Source organism: Pseudopodoces humilis, chromosome 6, assembly GCF_049639895.1.
Source record: "Pseudopodoces humilis isolate 2021_Gansu_Grassland_sample_001 chromosome 6, ASM4963989v1, whole genome shotgun sequence".
In the NCBI taxonomy this organism is placed as follows: domain Eukaryota; kingdom Metazoa; phylum Chordata; class Aves; order Passeriformes; family Paridae; genus Pseudopodoces; species Pseudopodoces humilis.
In genome coordinates this window covers 34,765,310-34,780,563 of record NC_142205.1, presented here as the reverse complement: position 1 = coordinate 34,780,563, position 15,254 = coordinate 34,765,310, and the positions used below count along the sequence as shown (strand labels likewise).

The following is a 15,254-nucleotide window of genomic DNA, read 5'->3' as shown; positions in this document are numbered from 1 at the left end:
TGGAAGTCCAAGTACAAAGTAAAAGACAAATAATATTTATATGTCCTTCTGGTAATTTAGTTATTTCTACAGAAATAATTTGCTCAACATAAATAACACACCAATGGACAGTCTTGCAAATTGTCAATGCAAGTCTAGCTGCTCATGAACTACATGGAATTTGTTGCAAAAATTAACCTGTTTACAATTATATCATTAGCCAGATCACTTTCTCGCTACACAGAACACAACCACACAGTATTATCCAATCACAAAGAAACCTGAGTCAGTGCTTCATAGTTGTTTCTGAGCCATGTTCTGCAGGAAGCATAGCTGACTAATTAAATTAGCAATCAGTCCAGTATTACCAGCCCTCCACTTCAATATTGCTGAATCTTATATGTATGTAAGGAGGGGGGGGGGGGGGAGAAGCTAAATCAGCAAAATTAGTTTGGCTAATAAGAACCTTATTACCTACACAGATTAAATGAAGAAGACAATTTTATTAGATTAATCTGTTCACATTGGTAGTCATGGTTCATGAGGATGAGTTTGTGAAACACTGCATCTAGGTACACAACTGCTCTTAATTTTGCTACACAGTAAAGCAAGATCAGCCACTAGAAGCACTGAAGTGCTCATAAGTGAACTGTTGCACAGTTACTGTAAATCCAGCATAAATCCATGCTGCTACCAAAAGGAGTACTTCCCTCCCCACTACAAGCTTTCCAATGCATGTAGAGAGAGGAGAAAGAACTAGGAGAACAGGGACAGGCTTCTGGCTAGAGCACCTTTTCTGCCAAAGTACAGTTACTTTCCAGAACCCTAACAGTTCCTTGTTACTCACAGATATTATCTTCTTCAACAACTAGGGCAGGAATAGTCAATTACACCTTTGTATCAGTTTTGTTTACAGAGTATAATTATACTAGAAAACTAATGTATTTTAGACAACTTGAGTAAAAACACTGCAAACTCAGTAAGAAAAAATAATTGAATAAAACAATTTGTCCTTCCAAGGTACAGCTCTGTATATTATAGTGACCTTAAAGAGGGTAGTAGAAACTTGTCAAAATGTTGTGATCTTTGCTGGCTACAGTCAGAGAGGTTGTGGGGTTTACTTCTTTGTTTTCTTCCAATCTTCTACAAGACTTTGAAGCCATTGCTGCAGCCCAGCTAAAGCACTTTCATATCAGAGTATCAGGATGCTGGTTGCAGAACTAATTCTGATTTTATGAAAGCAGATGGGAAAATTGGTAAGCAATGGATTAGAGCAGATCTGCATGAAATTCACTTACTTTACTTGAAACATGAATTTCAGTTACTTTAAGGATTACCAAAGTCACTAATTCCATTTTTCTTTCATTTATTAATTCAGTTTTTCTTTTAAGATTGCTACTGAGGTATCAGTGCAAGCTTTGTAAGATAAGCAATTAATTTTGCATCTTAGTAAAACTTTGCATTTACTTTAAATTTTTCAATACTGCACTAACTCAAAGTGATAAGGAAATTCCCATTCTGATTAAATTAATTACCTAATGAACACAATCTACTCTGGTTCAGAAAAAGCTTTTTTAATAGATTTCTCATTAGGCAGTTTAAAGATAAAAAAATATATGTATAGTGATGATGAAAATTTAAGTCTTTACAAGAATACATGTCAAATAGTCTAAATTAGGGGCTTTATGACCTCTAATACACATACCAATGTTTTTGAGGAAGTAAAGAACAAAATCAAAACTAAATACAATTGTAATTGTTTTCACAATTGTAATAAAATATGCGGAACAAAACCAGAAATCAGTAGGTTGGCACAAATATGAAAAAATATTTAAAATTTAAAAATGTTATTGTCCAGAAGAACTTCAATTTTAATCAACATATCACTTGTTAGATAATATCTCTATTATAACAAAAAGGCTTTAAACAAATACACCTCAATGGGACCTTCAGCAAGATGCATAAATTTCTCAAATACAGCAGAACATGGTACTTTTCTAGTGAAGAAGAAGGAAAAAGTGTCCCAATACCACAAAACAGAAGGAACAACCAATGCAAAGATAAAAAAAAAAAAATTCTAACCCCAGTTGACTTAATCTTCTTCAGAAGAGTACCAGTATTTCTAAAGGGGTAACACTCAATGTCTGCTAAAGCTCACAGTATAAAATCTTTATCTGAAGGGCTTCTCTTAATTCCCTTATCTTCTCCCTCCTCCTAGAAGATGAGAACAGGGAATTAAGGGAAATTTGTGACCCAACTCTACCACCTTCCTCTAAATACCCTTTCAACTGTTCCTGTACTTTTCTATGGAACAGGGCATCAAGAGAAAGGCTCTCCTGGATTGCCCCTGTACTCAGCACCACACTACTGTTCATCAAATGGCATTTGGAAGATGCAATTTCCTACAAATAAATCCCTAATAAGGATTTCAGGCACCATAAACACCTCAAAAGAGCTATAGATTTTAATTCTGACCTAGAGGGAAAATATTTCCCCAAGACAGCAAAAGCCACAGGCAGACAGCAACTAAAGAGACACCACACATGTAATAAAGGTCCAAAGATGAAAATAAAATCAATTTCTTAAGCAAGAGGGTGAGAGAAATCTGCCAATGCACTCAGTCATTCTGACTGGCCCAAATATAAGAACGAATGAAATTTTTATTTGATTGAAATACAGAATTAAATAATTAAATGACCCATTTATGGTGTTTTTTTTTAAGTTTGGTCTTCAAAAATTTAAGGACATATATCCCAGACCCTCAAATTGAATCCCTTTTTTTTCCTCAAGTGCTGAAAATAACTTCTGTGCCTATGTAACATACAAGGTTCAAATTAAAAATCTTAGAATATTAATCAATATTAACTGTAGAGTAAGTCTTTACACACATTGCAAGTCAACAAAATCAAAGACATTCCACTGCCCCCAAACCAGCACCATCCTGGCCTGATGTAGCTCAGAATCTACTAACTGCTTGCAGCATCTTCAGTATGAAAACAGACCACACTTATCACAAGACATCCTTAAAGAGATACTGAAGAGGCAGAGGCATGTCTTCTAATATCCTCAATCCAACAACTGTGCATGTTAGGTGAGTAGGAGAGGAGGGAACTGCAGAAACTGATTAAGTCCAAATATTCTCCTTAAACAGAACCGCACGTGCTGCTGACATGACAAAGGGCACTTTGCCTAGGCAAACCATTGCTTTGTCCCAGTGGGGTATTTCCTATATTCTTATGCTTAAGGCTAGGCTTGACATTTATCTAAAAATTTGCAAGCATGGGCAGGTTTTAAAATTTGCTTGGTCATATGCACCTAATTAGTGCACATAACCAAGCCCTCACAAATCTTGCCTGACAGTAACATCTTACTGTTAGCAGGCATAAACAGCCTTTGCAAGACTGCTGACATATCTCACATATCACACTGAGACCACATCTCATTTTTAATGAAAAATCATTAAGGACATTAAATATACAGCTTATGGTTTATAACTCAAAAGATAGCTAGTTCAATTAAATCTCTTACTGTGCACATGTGGCAGGCAGAAAAACACATTAAAAGCATAATGAACACAAAAGTTTAAATAATCATACATCATCTTGAAACAGGCCCCTAAGAACAGCTTTTATGTGAATTTCGAGGAAGTAGTAATAACTATGAAATGCCTTCCCCCATCCTGTTCTTCAGTATAAATATGGGTAGTTCTTTAAAGGAGGCATTTTAATCATACTCATGTCTGACATGGTACAAAATACTGGCATATCAAGACACACTTTTAAAAACAAATACACAAGTGGAATTACTAGGAAAGAGAACAAAACATCATTGTGTCCCTACATACATATGTTGTGTACCACACACGGAATCCTGTGTGCACTCCTGGTTCTCCCCTCTCCTTGCTCTGCAGTCTTTAAGAGATTTAAGAAGGTATGAATTCAGGTGATCAAAGGTAAAGAACAGTTTTATTTCAAAAAGCAGGTTACACAGGTAAAAGATCTTTAGTCTGAAAAAGAACAGTGAAGAGGGGGACTTTAAAACCAAAAGTGGTATGGACAGAATTGCTCCCTGCCTTGTCCAGAGGAGGGACTCTGGAAGTTTCATATTCAATAAGCAGGTGTCAGAACCAATCCTTTTAATTGTCTTGAGCCTTTGTTTGGTTTTTTTGAATTTACTATTATGTATAGTAAACAGAACATCCACTTAAAGGCATACTTGTTGATACAGAAAAGTGTTGATGTGAAAAGCTTCTGTGGGCCCAACGAGCACCTGGAGAAAAGTCAACTGAAAGCTATTAAAGAAAACGAAATAACACACACACACACCCCCCCCATCATTTAAGGCAAGCAAGTCCACAAGCTGCTGCCAACAGCCTGTCAGCATGTAGTGACACTTTTCCATTTCTCTCCTCAGAAGGAGGTTGTCAAGCAGTTCCTGTAATTTGGCAGGGCCTTGGATGGTAAGGGCATAAATAAAAAGAAAAGAAGGCCAGCCAAAAAATACTAAGAGGTACTGGAAGACCAGAAGAGTGCTTGTAGACAGGTGCATGTTGCCATGGCTGCTGCCCTTTCACAAACATGATGAGTTTGGGATCCTGCAAATGCCTGCTGCTGAGTTTTCTAACTAAAGTCCCCAGCTGGCCAAGGAGTGAGCAGCAGGTACATGCTGACACACCAGGTATTTATCCTGAATGTGGTCTGTGGGATGCAAGGGTGAAGGAACAACATGGAATAGAAATCTTCCAGAACATTTCCATGAGGTGGTTTGAGGACAAATCAGCTGGATGTTGTGCAACAAGCTCCCTACAGCTGAATCAGTCAGGGCAGCTTACATGATTGAGGATAAAAAAAAGAAACGTTTTGGGGCAGGACTCATTGAGTGCTGTCTTCTTACAGGAATAGACATGGCTGTGGCTAAAGGGCAGCCTTCACCTGAAAGGAGCTGGGGAGAAGGGTGTGTCAGGGGGAAGATGGGACAGATCATTTCTCATGATGCACTCTGTGTGAGGTTTCCAACATCACTCTGCAATCATCCTCTGCTACATCAGTGGGGCACAGGGTGTAAGTTCAGCGGCTGTGCAGCATGGGCTCTCCAACGAGGTTGTTGAGAATGGCATATAGGGCTAATCAGGCATTTTGTCTGACCAGCTAGACATATTCTTCTACTCTTGCATGACTTCAATACTCTCTATATATATATATATATATATATGGAATAAGCCAACTAATCATGGAGTAAAGCAGCAACTTACAGGCTCAAAGTGAAAACAGAGATCATTCATCTGTCATACAAGATGAGGATTTGAAAATTTCATTAATTTTCTGAAACTGCTAGCTAAGATATTCAAAGAGTTTCATTACTACAAAGAGTCTTTTTATGCTGTTAATCCAGATTAGTAGTGACTGTTCAATTTAGAGTTTGCCTAAATCTTTAGTTCTACCTGATGCAACAGAACAGCCTAATTCTTCCTTCCTTTGAAGCATGGCCCTGCCCTCTGAAAATTCTTCTCTGCTCCTTCCCCTACTTCCTGTTCCAAATTCATGGTTCATTGTGCTTTTACTGCTTTACAGCCCATCCACATACATTTCAAAAAGGAAAGTACTTCAGAGCTCCTCTACAGATTTTTGCTCCTTTATTTGTTTTTAGTGATTTGATCACCTGCTGGTCCAGCCACAAGGAGAAAAAAAAATATCATTAATCTTAAAAATCTTCATAATTTTCATAACTGATAATCAGAGAGAAATCAGCAGCTCTTCTTGGATAAAAAAGCATTTTATCACAAAAGACTTTACAACTTTTAGTTGTACAGGCTGCCTTTCATCTTACTTGAGCACCACAATCTTGGAGAGAGCCATAACTGTAGGCAGCCCTTTATCAACCAATTTGCCACTCTAAGGTGGTCTGATCTCAGTCTGAGTCCAGCTGTTAATTTAAACTACCTCCCTCGGCACACAAACATTGAACCCCTCTCAAGAGGGGACATTCTCACGTGCCCAGTACTATTAACATGGCATTCCTGGCAGCTGAAACAAATTGCACTGAGGTAGCCAGGAGCTGCTCACCTGCTGGGCTCTGCTGAGCCACAAAAACAACCCAGACCACTCCAAACCAAGTGTTCAAAAAAGTTCTCATCTCTGAGTGTGCCTGGGAACACAAGGCAGAAGGCACAAACTCAGCATCACTGACACTCCAGCAAGCAAGGAAACCCTTGGAGAATTGGATTTTGAGCCTCCTGCTTCTGTTGGCTGGCAGTTTAGACAAAGCTAAACTTTACAAAGGATACATGCCAATACCCACTGTATCGGGCCTCACGTCAGTGGGACTTTTAGCAGCTATTAATGTTCTCCTGAAAGCTGTGCCCTTCAGGTTGCACAACAAGATTTTGGTATTTTTAAATGAACCAACATTTTGCCCTTCTCTAACCACCCAGAACAACATCCAACTGGAAAGTCTAAGTAATTGTCCTTTCTGGAAAAAAAATATTCTCCGTATTTACTAAATCTACTGCGCAAGACAGCTTATTAACAAGATCATCTCATTTCCTCAAATCACAAATATTTCAGTACTAATGAATTAAAGGAGGTAAAACTAAAAACATCCTTGTGGCAGAGATACTGAATGCTTAACATGAGTATTTAAACATTTATAAGTCAAATGAAACAAAGTAAATTGTTGTATTTGTGCTGCAGCAGCGCTCTGCCCGTTATGCAAGATGTGCTGGAGAGAGGGTGGGGTGAAGAGGAAGTCCCTAGGCTCTGTTTTAATTTGGAAACATCTGTCCCTAGGGAAGGGACCAATGTCAATAAGGCATCATCTCACAAGTTTATTTTGTATTTTCCTTTCACAGTTAACTGCACTGCTGATCTAACCATAAGTAGCAATTCTATAAAAATAATACTAATATCTCCACCAAGACTCTTGATATTATTACTTTTACAGGCAAATTATGTTTCTGTCAAGTGCATCTGTGGGTAGTTAAAAATATGTAGAACTGGAATGATTTAAGTTCCTTATTTCTAAGAAGAAATAGGGGTGGTATGTTCTAAGTAATAGTGAGTGTGCGATTAAGCAGAGATTCTCACCTTAGCAGCACACCAAATAAAGAATTATCCTTTTAGGGGTACAAAACACAAGCATTGTCCTTGACTTCCAGTGAAACTTATTATAGTATCACCATAGCCTCCAACTCACAGCAGTCACAAAGCTGTCACACAGTGTGCAACACCTCGCAGTTGTTAGTCAAGAAGAACAACAGGTCAAGACTGGTAAATTCACAAGGCTCCAAAGGCAACATTTTAAAAGAAAATAGATTATTTAAAAAATTAATTAAAAAAAATAAATAAATTAAAAACCCACAAAATCAAACAACAAAACAAAAAAAAATTACCAAAAAAACCCACCAAAACCCTTTCAGAATTACTTCCAACACCTGAGGCAAGAAATGCTCTCCTTTTTTTTTTTTTTCTTAGGGAACAAAGAAAACCAAAGAGACTTCTCCTTAAGCAGATTGGAGAGTTTGCCCACCAGCTTTAACTTTCTCTCTCTCCCTCTGAAAAAAATACACCCATGAAACAAACTAACTAGCCCTCCAAACATTTCATTGTCTACACAAACATGAGTAAGTCGAGCAGATAAGGTGTAAAGCCTCACTTGGCCAGTTTTTCTCTTGGCTCTAAATACTGTAACTGATGCCACAAGTACATTCTAGACAGCTGGAGCAGTTCACCACAAATACATTTGTCCAGCTGAATTTGGCAGTTGAAGTAAGTTGAAGGACAACAACAGTAGTTTTGCTTCTTTTAAACAATCTCAAATAGAATATAATATTTCAGTTGGAAGACACGTACACCAATCATCTAGGCCAGCTGCCTGACCACTTCAGGGCTGGCCAAGAGATAGAGCATGTTGTTACAGGCATTGTCCAAATGCCCCCAAAACACTGACAGGCTCAGGGCATCAACCACTTCTCTGAGAAGACTGTTCCAGTGTTTAAACATCCTCTCAGTAAAAAATGCTTCCTAATGTCCAGTCTAGACTTCCACTGATGCAATTTTAACCACTCCCATGCATCCAACCATTGCACCTGAGGGAGAAGAGATCAGCACCTCTCTCTCAACTTCCTCTCCCCAGAAAGCTGAGAGAGCAGTGAAGTCACCCCTCAGACTCCTCTCCAAGCTAGACAGAGTCCTCAGCTGCTCTCCATCCCTTCCAGCTCCATCACCAGCTCTATTGCCCTCTGGCTGCATCCAAGGGGATGCATTCATTCTGTGGCTCAGAACTGCACACAGAACTCAGGTGAGGCCACAACAATGCTAAACACAGCATGAGAGCAGGGTATCTCCTGTTTCTAAAAATCTTAGAAATGTTAGAAGTTTCCACACATGCTTGTGTTGGGGGGGTTACTATGGGTTATCTTTGGGGAAAAATATTAGTAAATAGCCAATTGTTGCATCTGTTCTCAGAAGCTAACCCTCCTGCTTAATTCCTCTCTTCTTTCTTTTGCAACAGAACACAACTATTGAGTAAGGAAAATCAAAGAATTTAACCATAAAATGGTGTAAAGGACTTTGTTCTTCATGATTCCCTAAATTACTTATTTCTCAGTGCTGCTACAAGAAGGTAGGAGAAGTAACACAGGTGATGTCACACTTTACATCAGACAGAAATACATGTGTCATTTGCTTCCCAACAAATGTTATCTTCTGGCATCTCCTTCCAAAAACTCTCATATTATTCGCCAGAATTTTCCCTTGTCCAGCATAAGGAACAAGTTATAAAATGCCTTTAACAGTCTTTAAGCTGTGTTCTCAAGGTCAATGTATCAGAACTGAGTAGGTAAAGTCATTATGTTAACAGTATGAAGTAATACAGGGTTTAGGGTGACAGCAGTGTCAGGTAACTAATGTCATTAACTTCCCCAAGCAATCATTTTTCATTGAAGTTAACTATAATCAAGATCCCAAAAGTTAGCTGCAGATGATATATGGCCTTAGTAACTTAATGAAGAATGATAACATACTCATCTACACTCAGTAAAGACTACAATATAAAGACTCAAAATACAACAAGTGCTATTATTTTTTTCCTTCTCCTAATCAGAAGTTTTCCACCATGTTTTCTCCTCCTCCCCCAAACACCATTTCTCTTGGTTACTTTGCTAAAAAGGAACTTCTTACTAGAATATCTATTCCTTCCATTGGCAACTAAATACTTACAAGGAGTTATAGGTATCTTAGACAAGTCAGGAAATGTCAAAAGAAAAAACCCAACAAACTGCTACTGAGCTAAAAGGATTAATTTATGATGATTACAATGGAAGAATAGAAGAATAAATGACTTACAGTGTAGCTATTTCCTAACTGAAATCTGAAATACTTCAAAGAGTGAGAGCAACACAATTATTGTCACCAAAAGAACTTCTGGAGACAGATAAACACAAAACAAGACAAACAAGTTGAAAAATTCAACAAACAATTGTCCACACTCCTGTAAGTTATCAATGTTGTAAATTAAAATGCTGGTGCAATTTATGCAGCCATTAATGTCTTTGAAGTAGATACACATTTACATGGAGGGGAATTTGGTATTATATTATCACTCTAAACAGAACTAAGGTGAAATTTAAAAAGTAATAAACATTTATAATAGATTACAAAAACAATCATACCTATCCTACTCACTAAGCAAAGTTCAGTACTTTACCAAACAAAACTCCTAAGATGCAACTTAGTCTTTGAAAGAGCTTGCAGCTTTCTAGGGACAATCTTGCTCAGAATTTCTTATAACTCATTCTACAAACAGTTGTAACATTTTTTTTTTACATTAAACAGGATATTACATTTGATAGGAAACCAGCGTGACTTTAGTTGGATTCCCTTTTTCCAAGAAATGTTTTTAGTGAATCACTGACCACATCCAAAAAAGAGAAGCTGAACATAAGGTTCTTGACAGACTTTCTATCCTGGATACAGGGTATGAATGAGAGAATATTATTACCATCATCCTCAGCTACAACAGTCTGAAGTCAAAGTCCTGGTTTGTTTTTACTAAAATAAGTCAATACAAACCCTTGAAAAACAGGCAAGACTTTGAATACACACAACCTAAGCGAGCATAAAAATAATACTTTTGATGAGATTTATGCCTTCTGTATGCCTCTAACACTGCAGTTAAAATGACCTCCACAGTTTTTTATAACCTTCATAAATGCATGGGATTGCTGCTGACAAACAGCTGAAGTCCCTCCCAGGCACACCAGAATGCCTACACTAGACACCCAGGAATGTACTCCAAGAACTAGAAAGTGCAGTGAGCTCTTTGAGCTTAGTACTTACTGTGCTTTACTCACACAAAAGGCTAGACCAAAGTTTAATATCTATGTTTGCAGAAACATTGCTTAGTCTTTAAAATAATTACCACTGCCAATGTTCATCCTGTTGCATCTGCTACAAATAATGTTTAAAAAAAACCAGCATCTTTTTGCGTTCACGTGCCTGAAAAGAGAGTGGTTACACATATACACACAAGAAAATCTGCATCAGACTAAACAGCAGCAGCAGGAAAAAATAACTTTCTCCCTACATGCTCAATTTAGCACTGCTCAAGTACAGGGAGTGAGGTGTGCGCTGGTTTTCAGAACAGACAAGGCAGCCCCATCTCTCACCTGTGCATGGGACACAGAGTAAAGCACTTGATAAACTCACTGGTGACCATAAAACTGATGGGTTTGAGATTATGCCATGGAGGTACAGTGACAGCAGGAAACCTGGGAAACTCACATTCTGCTTTTCCTCACACTCCCACTAACTAACAGTATAGAACTCTCTTAGCCATCACTGAGCAGCACTGTATCATTAGGTCAGATTCCAAATAATTTTATAATAATAAAATTAAAAAGGTGTATCTCAGGTAGCATCCAAGAAAAATGCAGCTCAAGTAAGCACATGTATTTACATTGCAAAAAACCCCAAATCACACAATCTCAGCACAAACTGTTCTGTACTTTATTGCTGTCTGTGTAAAAAAGCCCCAGCAAAATTTTTAGGGGTGCGCTTTAGAACAGGCAAATACATTTGCATTTGCTGTTCCCATTCTAATACAAAACTAAGAATCTTTGCACATAGTTTTAAACCTTTTTGAACTACACGGGACAATTGACCAATACTGCTTTTGCATAGCCACATAATTCTAAAGACTTTGCAACAAAATGATGGTGCAGCTATGGCAAACGCTGCCAGCTGTGTAGTTCCATTCCAGGTATTGTTACCATAATATTCCTGCTATTGTTATCTCATTGCCATTAATGAAGTCTAGGTACATGCTACTGCCACATCTTCATTTCAATAACCTAAGAAGTTTAATTCCCGCATAGAATGCCCATGTAGTTCCTTCAGTTCATTTTTAAACTTTCTGCAAACAAACAATAAGAAGTTGTTTATTTATTTTAAATAATACTCTCCCAGATAGACAGTGTGTACTCACCCAACATCCCCTATTCAAAATTACCTAAAGAACAAAAGCCAGAGACTAAACATAAGAATTATTAAAACACTCAAAGACAGTACAATCAGCTAAAGTTTCAAGCCACCGGTGTGGTAAAACCCTCACCCTCCCCTTGCTGCAGCTGCTCCGAGCATCCCTGCGGGGCGGCGGGTCCCTGACAAAGGGCGTGAAATGTGGGCCAGGAGGGCTGATTCCCCGGGCCCTCCTTGAGCAGAGAGGCATGTGAAGCACCAGCCTGCCTTCCGCAACAAGGCACCCAGGCGGAGAGAGGGGGCCGGGGCTGCGCTCCTGCCCCGCCGGCAGGGCCGGGGTGTGGCTGCCAGGGGGTCAGCTCGTCGGGACAGCCCCCTGCGCTGCAGGAAATCCGCAAGAGGTGATTTACGGGCAGGGTTCATTCCCATCCCACTGAGCTGACAGTTCAGCTGAAAAGTATTAACCTGGGCCCTGAAAGCTTGTTAAATAACGAACTTTAGCCTTAGGCTAAAAAAAAAAAAAAAAAGTAGGGGTGGGGGGGTAGGGGTGGAGAGGGATAATGCAGTGTTGCACAAACTTATCAGTGCCCACTTGCTGCAGAACATGCCCTTGCAAGAGCTGTGTATGAAGAACTACTACTATTTATATCGGTAACACTTCCAAGTTGCTGCAAATCTCTAGACAAGTTTAATACATGACAATTACCTGCTTAAAAACACAATACCTCTATTTTCTGGACAGCTTTTCCTCCAATGTTGGAGGAGCCTCAACTTCATTCACACTTTTTAAAGTGTTTTCTAAAGCTCTTAAAATAGGAGTGGAGAGAAATAAATACATTGTATTAAGAGCTGACCCAAAGGCCTGCGTGACTTGCGCTTAGGCATCAGTTTAACATGCAGCAGCATGGCATCTTGATGGGAAGTAAAAACATAACATCTATGAACTTCTTTGAAGTTAACAAAATTCAAGCAGATGACTTTATACTGACAATACAATCATATTTTCCTTGAAACAATTATTTGCAGTTTACTTATCTAATCCTTTCATAATTACTTAAGATATTCATCTCAACATTCACAGAAACAAATATGTGCAGTACTCACTCAAACAGTTCCAACAAAAGCAACAAACTCACAGCTAAAGACTTCCAACATGACTAAGTCTGCTTGGATCCAGAGTCTTTCTCCACTTACTACTCAGCAGTAGTCAGGCACAAAAACGTTTTCCTATTAACGTAATTGCTTAACACATGCTATCCCACTGCCTGGTCTCTTGACCTTTCCTTCCTTTGCTTTGCTGACAGTTCCTCTTTTTCCAGGGAGCACTTGCACTTATACACAATGTGCTACAGTGGCAACTCCCAAAGACTTCGAGGTTTCTTCGAGAAACAGAGTAACTTTCCACACCATATGTATGGGAATGCAAAGCATAGCTGAGGAGGGTACCTTCCCTATCAACTGTTCTACCTCAGCAGTCTAAGTACACAAAATATGTGCTGTGCTCCAGTTTGGATTCTTTCTACTTTTCCAGCATAAGCTATTCTGAGGCTTTACAACTCAAACACCAGTTTCACCCAGTAAATAACTGACTTACAGTCATGGGTTGGAAGGAGTTGAGGTATTTTTACCCTTCACTAAGTTTTGACTTTCTTTTTTTTTTTTTTTTTTTTGATTTTTATTAATAGTCTAAGTGGTAAGAGTGGCTAGCTAAATTGATTTTGTGTTCCTACTTTTAAGTGTGAAAAACACTTTATAGACTTTTAAGCAATACGATCACTGACAGCATATTAGCCCTAAGAATATTGCAATGTAAGCATTCAGCTGTAGTTAAAACATTTTAAGTGAGACTACAGTATAATCAGTCAACTTTTCCATGCAGATTACTATTTGAAAAGTACGAAAGTCTGACTTCTGTGTACAATGTATGGTGTACAACAGTGTGCATACCTGAAGTGCAGCTAATGTGTACTATCAAAACTTGACTTCCCATGTAGTTACAGTAAAATGTCCCAAACTTTTAATCAGTAAAGCAAACAGCATAGGGGGGAAAAAAATCAGAATATTAGTTTAAATTTAATCCACACAACTCCCTCCCTGACCCACAGTGAAATGAATAATGAATGAGCTAGGTCATGATTGCTTTCAATAAGTATGTCAGAAATCTTCAAAACAATGAGATGAGGGTAAGACTGACATCAAAGGTCTTCCTAACAATGCCACATGCTTATACAACCACACACTATGCATCTTTTTTACGCATCAGCATACCAGGAACTGCATAACCACAAGTACCAAAGGTACTTGAGTTTTATGTTACGAAACTTAATATGCAAACAAAAAATTAACCGAGAATTTTAAGTATCTGTGTCTGGAATCCGAGAATTTAAGCCCAACCTTCGCCATGCGTCTGGGCAGAACTAAGGTTTTCAGACTGGAGTGTCACCTTACACCTCCCGTCAACTCTGTCACGCAGCAGCAGCTCACCCAAAGCGTCAGTAACTCCAAGAGGCTTTTCAACAAATGGAAAGTCTAGGGTTTTGTTGTCATCGTCCTCCCACGCCTCCCTGGCCGCTTCGCTCTTGTGCCCAGCTGCTCCCCTGAGCGTTTCTCAGCCCGCCCTCCCTCGGCGCTCTCCAGCTCCGGACCCCGCTCGGAGGCGCCCGCGGGGCGCGCCCCAGCTGCCAGGGCCGGCAGCAGCCGCAGCCCGAGGGCCGCTGCCCCCGGCCGAGCCGGGATCGCTGCGGGCAGTCCCCGCTGCACGGCGGGAGCGCAGCCCGCGGGCTGCCGCTGCTCATCAGGTGTTTCGCGTCTCTCTGTAAACGCAGTTGTTCCTCGTGCAGCCCGCCCACCCTCCAGCAACCCCAAAAACTCAAGACGCTTCTAAAAAAATTCCTTCCCCCGCTTTTAAGCAATCCTCCACTTCAAAAGGCTTCTCCCACATCTTTTCCTTGGTGGACTTCCCAAGCAGTCCGTTCAGAGGGAGTGGCAGCTACATGCCCAGAGGAGCGAGCTGGCATCTACAGCGGGGGCACGGGCTTACCTTTGCCTCCCCCGCCTCGGGCTCCTCCTCGTAGTAGCCCTGGCCGGACTCGTAGGCGGCGGCAGCGGCCGGCTGCCGGGGTCCCAGGAGCACGGCACCGGCAGCCAGGCAGCAGCTCAGGGAGAGCACCTCCAGCAAGTGCATGGTGCAGGGATAGCAGAGCGGGCGTGGAGCGGGGCAGTCGGACGAATGCTGCCGAAATTATGAGGCTCCTTTTTTTCCTCTCCCCGCTTCTTTCGCTGTCCTTTCCCCCCTCCCTCCCCTCGCAATATCCAAGGCAGTAAAATCCGTGGGATGGAGAAGATGCGGCAGCAGCAGCTCCTATGCGCCGGCAGGGGAGTTCCCAACTTTCCCAGCCGCTTTGCAAATTCTCACCAAAGTTATCCAGAGTTTGCCAGGTAAAAAACCCACCAGGAAACCGGACATCCGAGGCTGCGCTCACTCAGGAGCAGGGGAGGTGGAAAGCGCAGAGAGGAGAGGGAGGAGGAGGGAAGGGAAGGAGGGAGAGAGCCAGGGAGCAGCAAAGCGGGACCGAGCGTCCAGCAGCACCCGGGGAGATCCCTTCGCGCAGGCCGGGCCGGGCCGGGGGCTCGGTGCCGCGGAGGCTCGGTGCCGGGGGTCCCGCCGCGCTCCGCCCGCCGCTCTGTGCGGACGCCTGTCAGCGGCGGCGCGGCCGGGGGGTGCGCGGCGCCTGGGGCTGCGCGGCGGCGGCGGCGGCCGCGCGTGGCGAAAGCGCCCTCTGCCTGCGCCTCTGCGCGCCG

General features: G+C 41.0%; 1 protein-coding gene across 5 annotated transcripts in view; it reads right to left on the bottom strand.

Annotated features, from left to right (window-relative positions):
• VEGFC (vascular endothelial growth factor C) overlaps positions 1-15,131 on the bottom strand; it is a 69,668-nt gene extending 54,537 nt beyond the window's left edge. Inside the window, exon 1 of one of the 5 annotated variants that reach the window (XM_005517641.3) lies at positions 14,494-15,131. In XM_005517641.3, coding sequence (XP_005517698.2) covers positions 14,494-14,637 — 144 coding nt within the window. In that variant the 5' untranslated portion in view covers positions 14,638-15,131. Of the gene's footprint in view, positions 1-11,586; positions 11,744-12,557; positions 12,617-13,847; positions 13,869-13,937; positions 13,985-14,493 lie in introns of those variants that run through there. The other 4 variants (XM_088056535.1, XM_088056534.1, XM_088056536.1 and 1 more) reach the window with 4 other exon arrangements.
• Between the last annotated feature and the right edge of the window lie 123 nt (positions 15,132-15,254).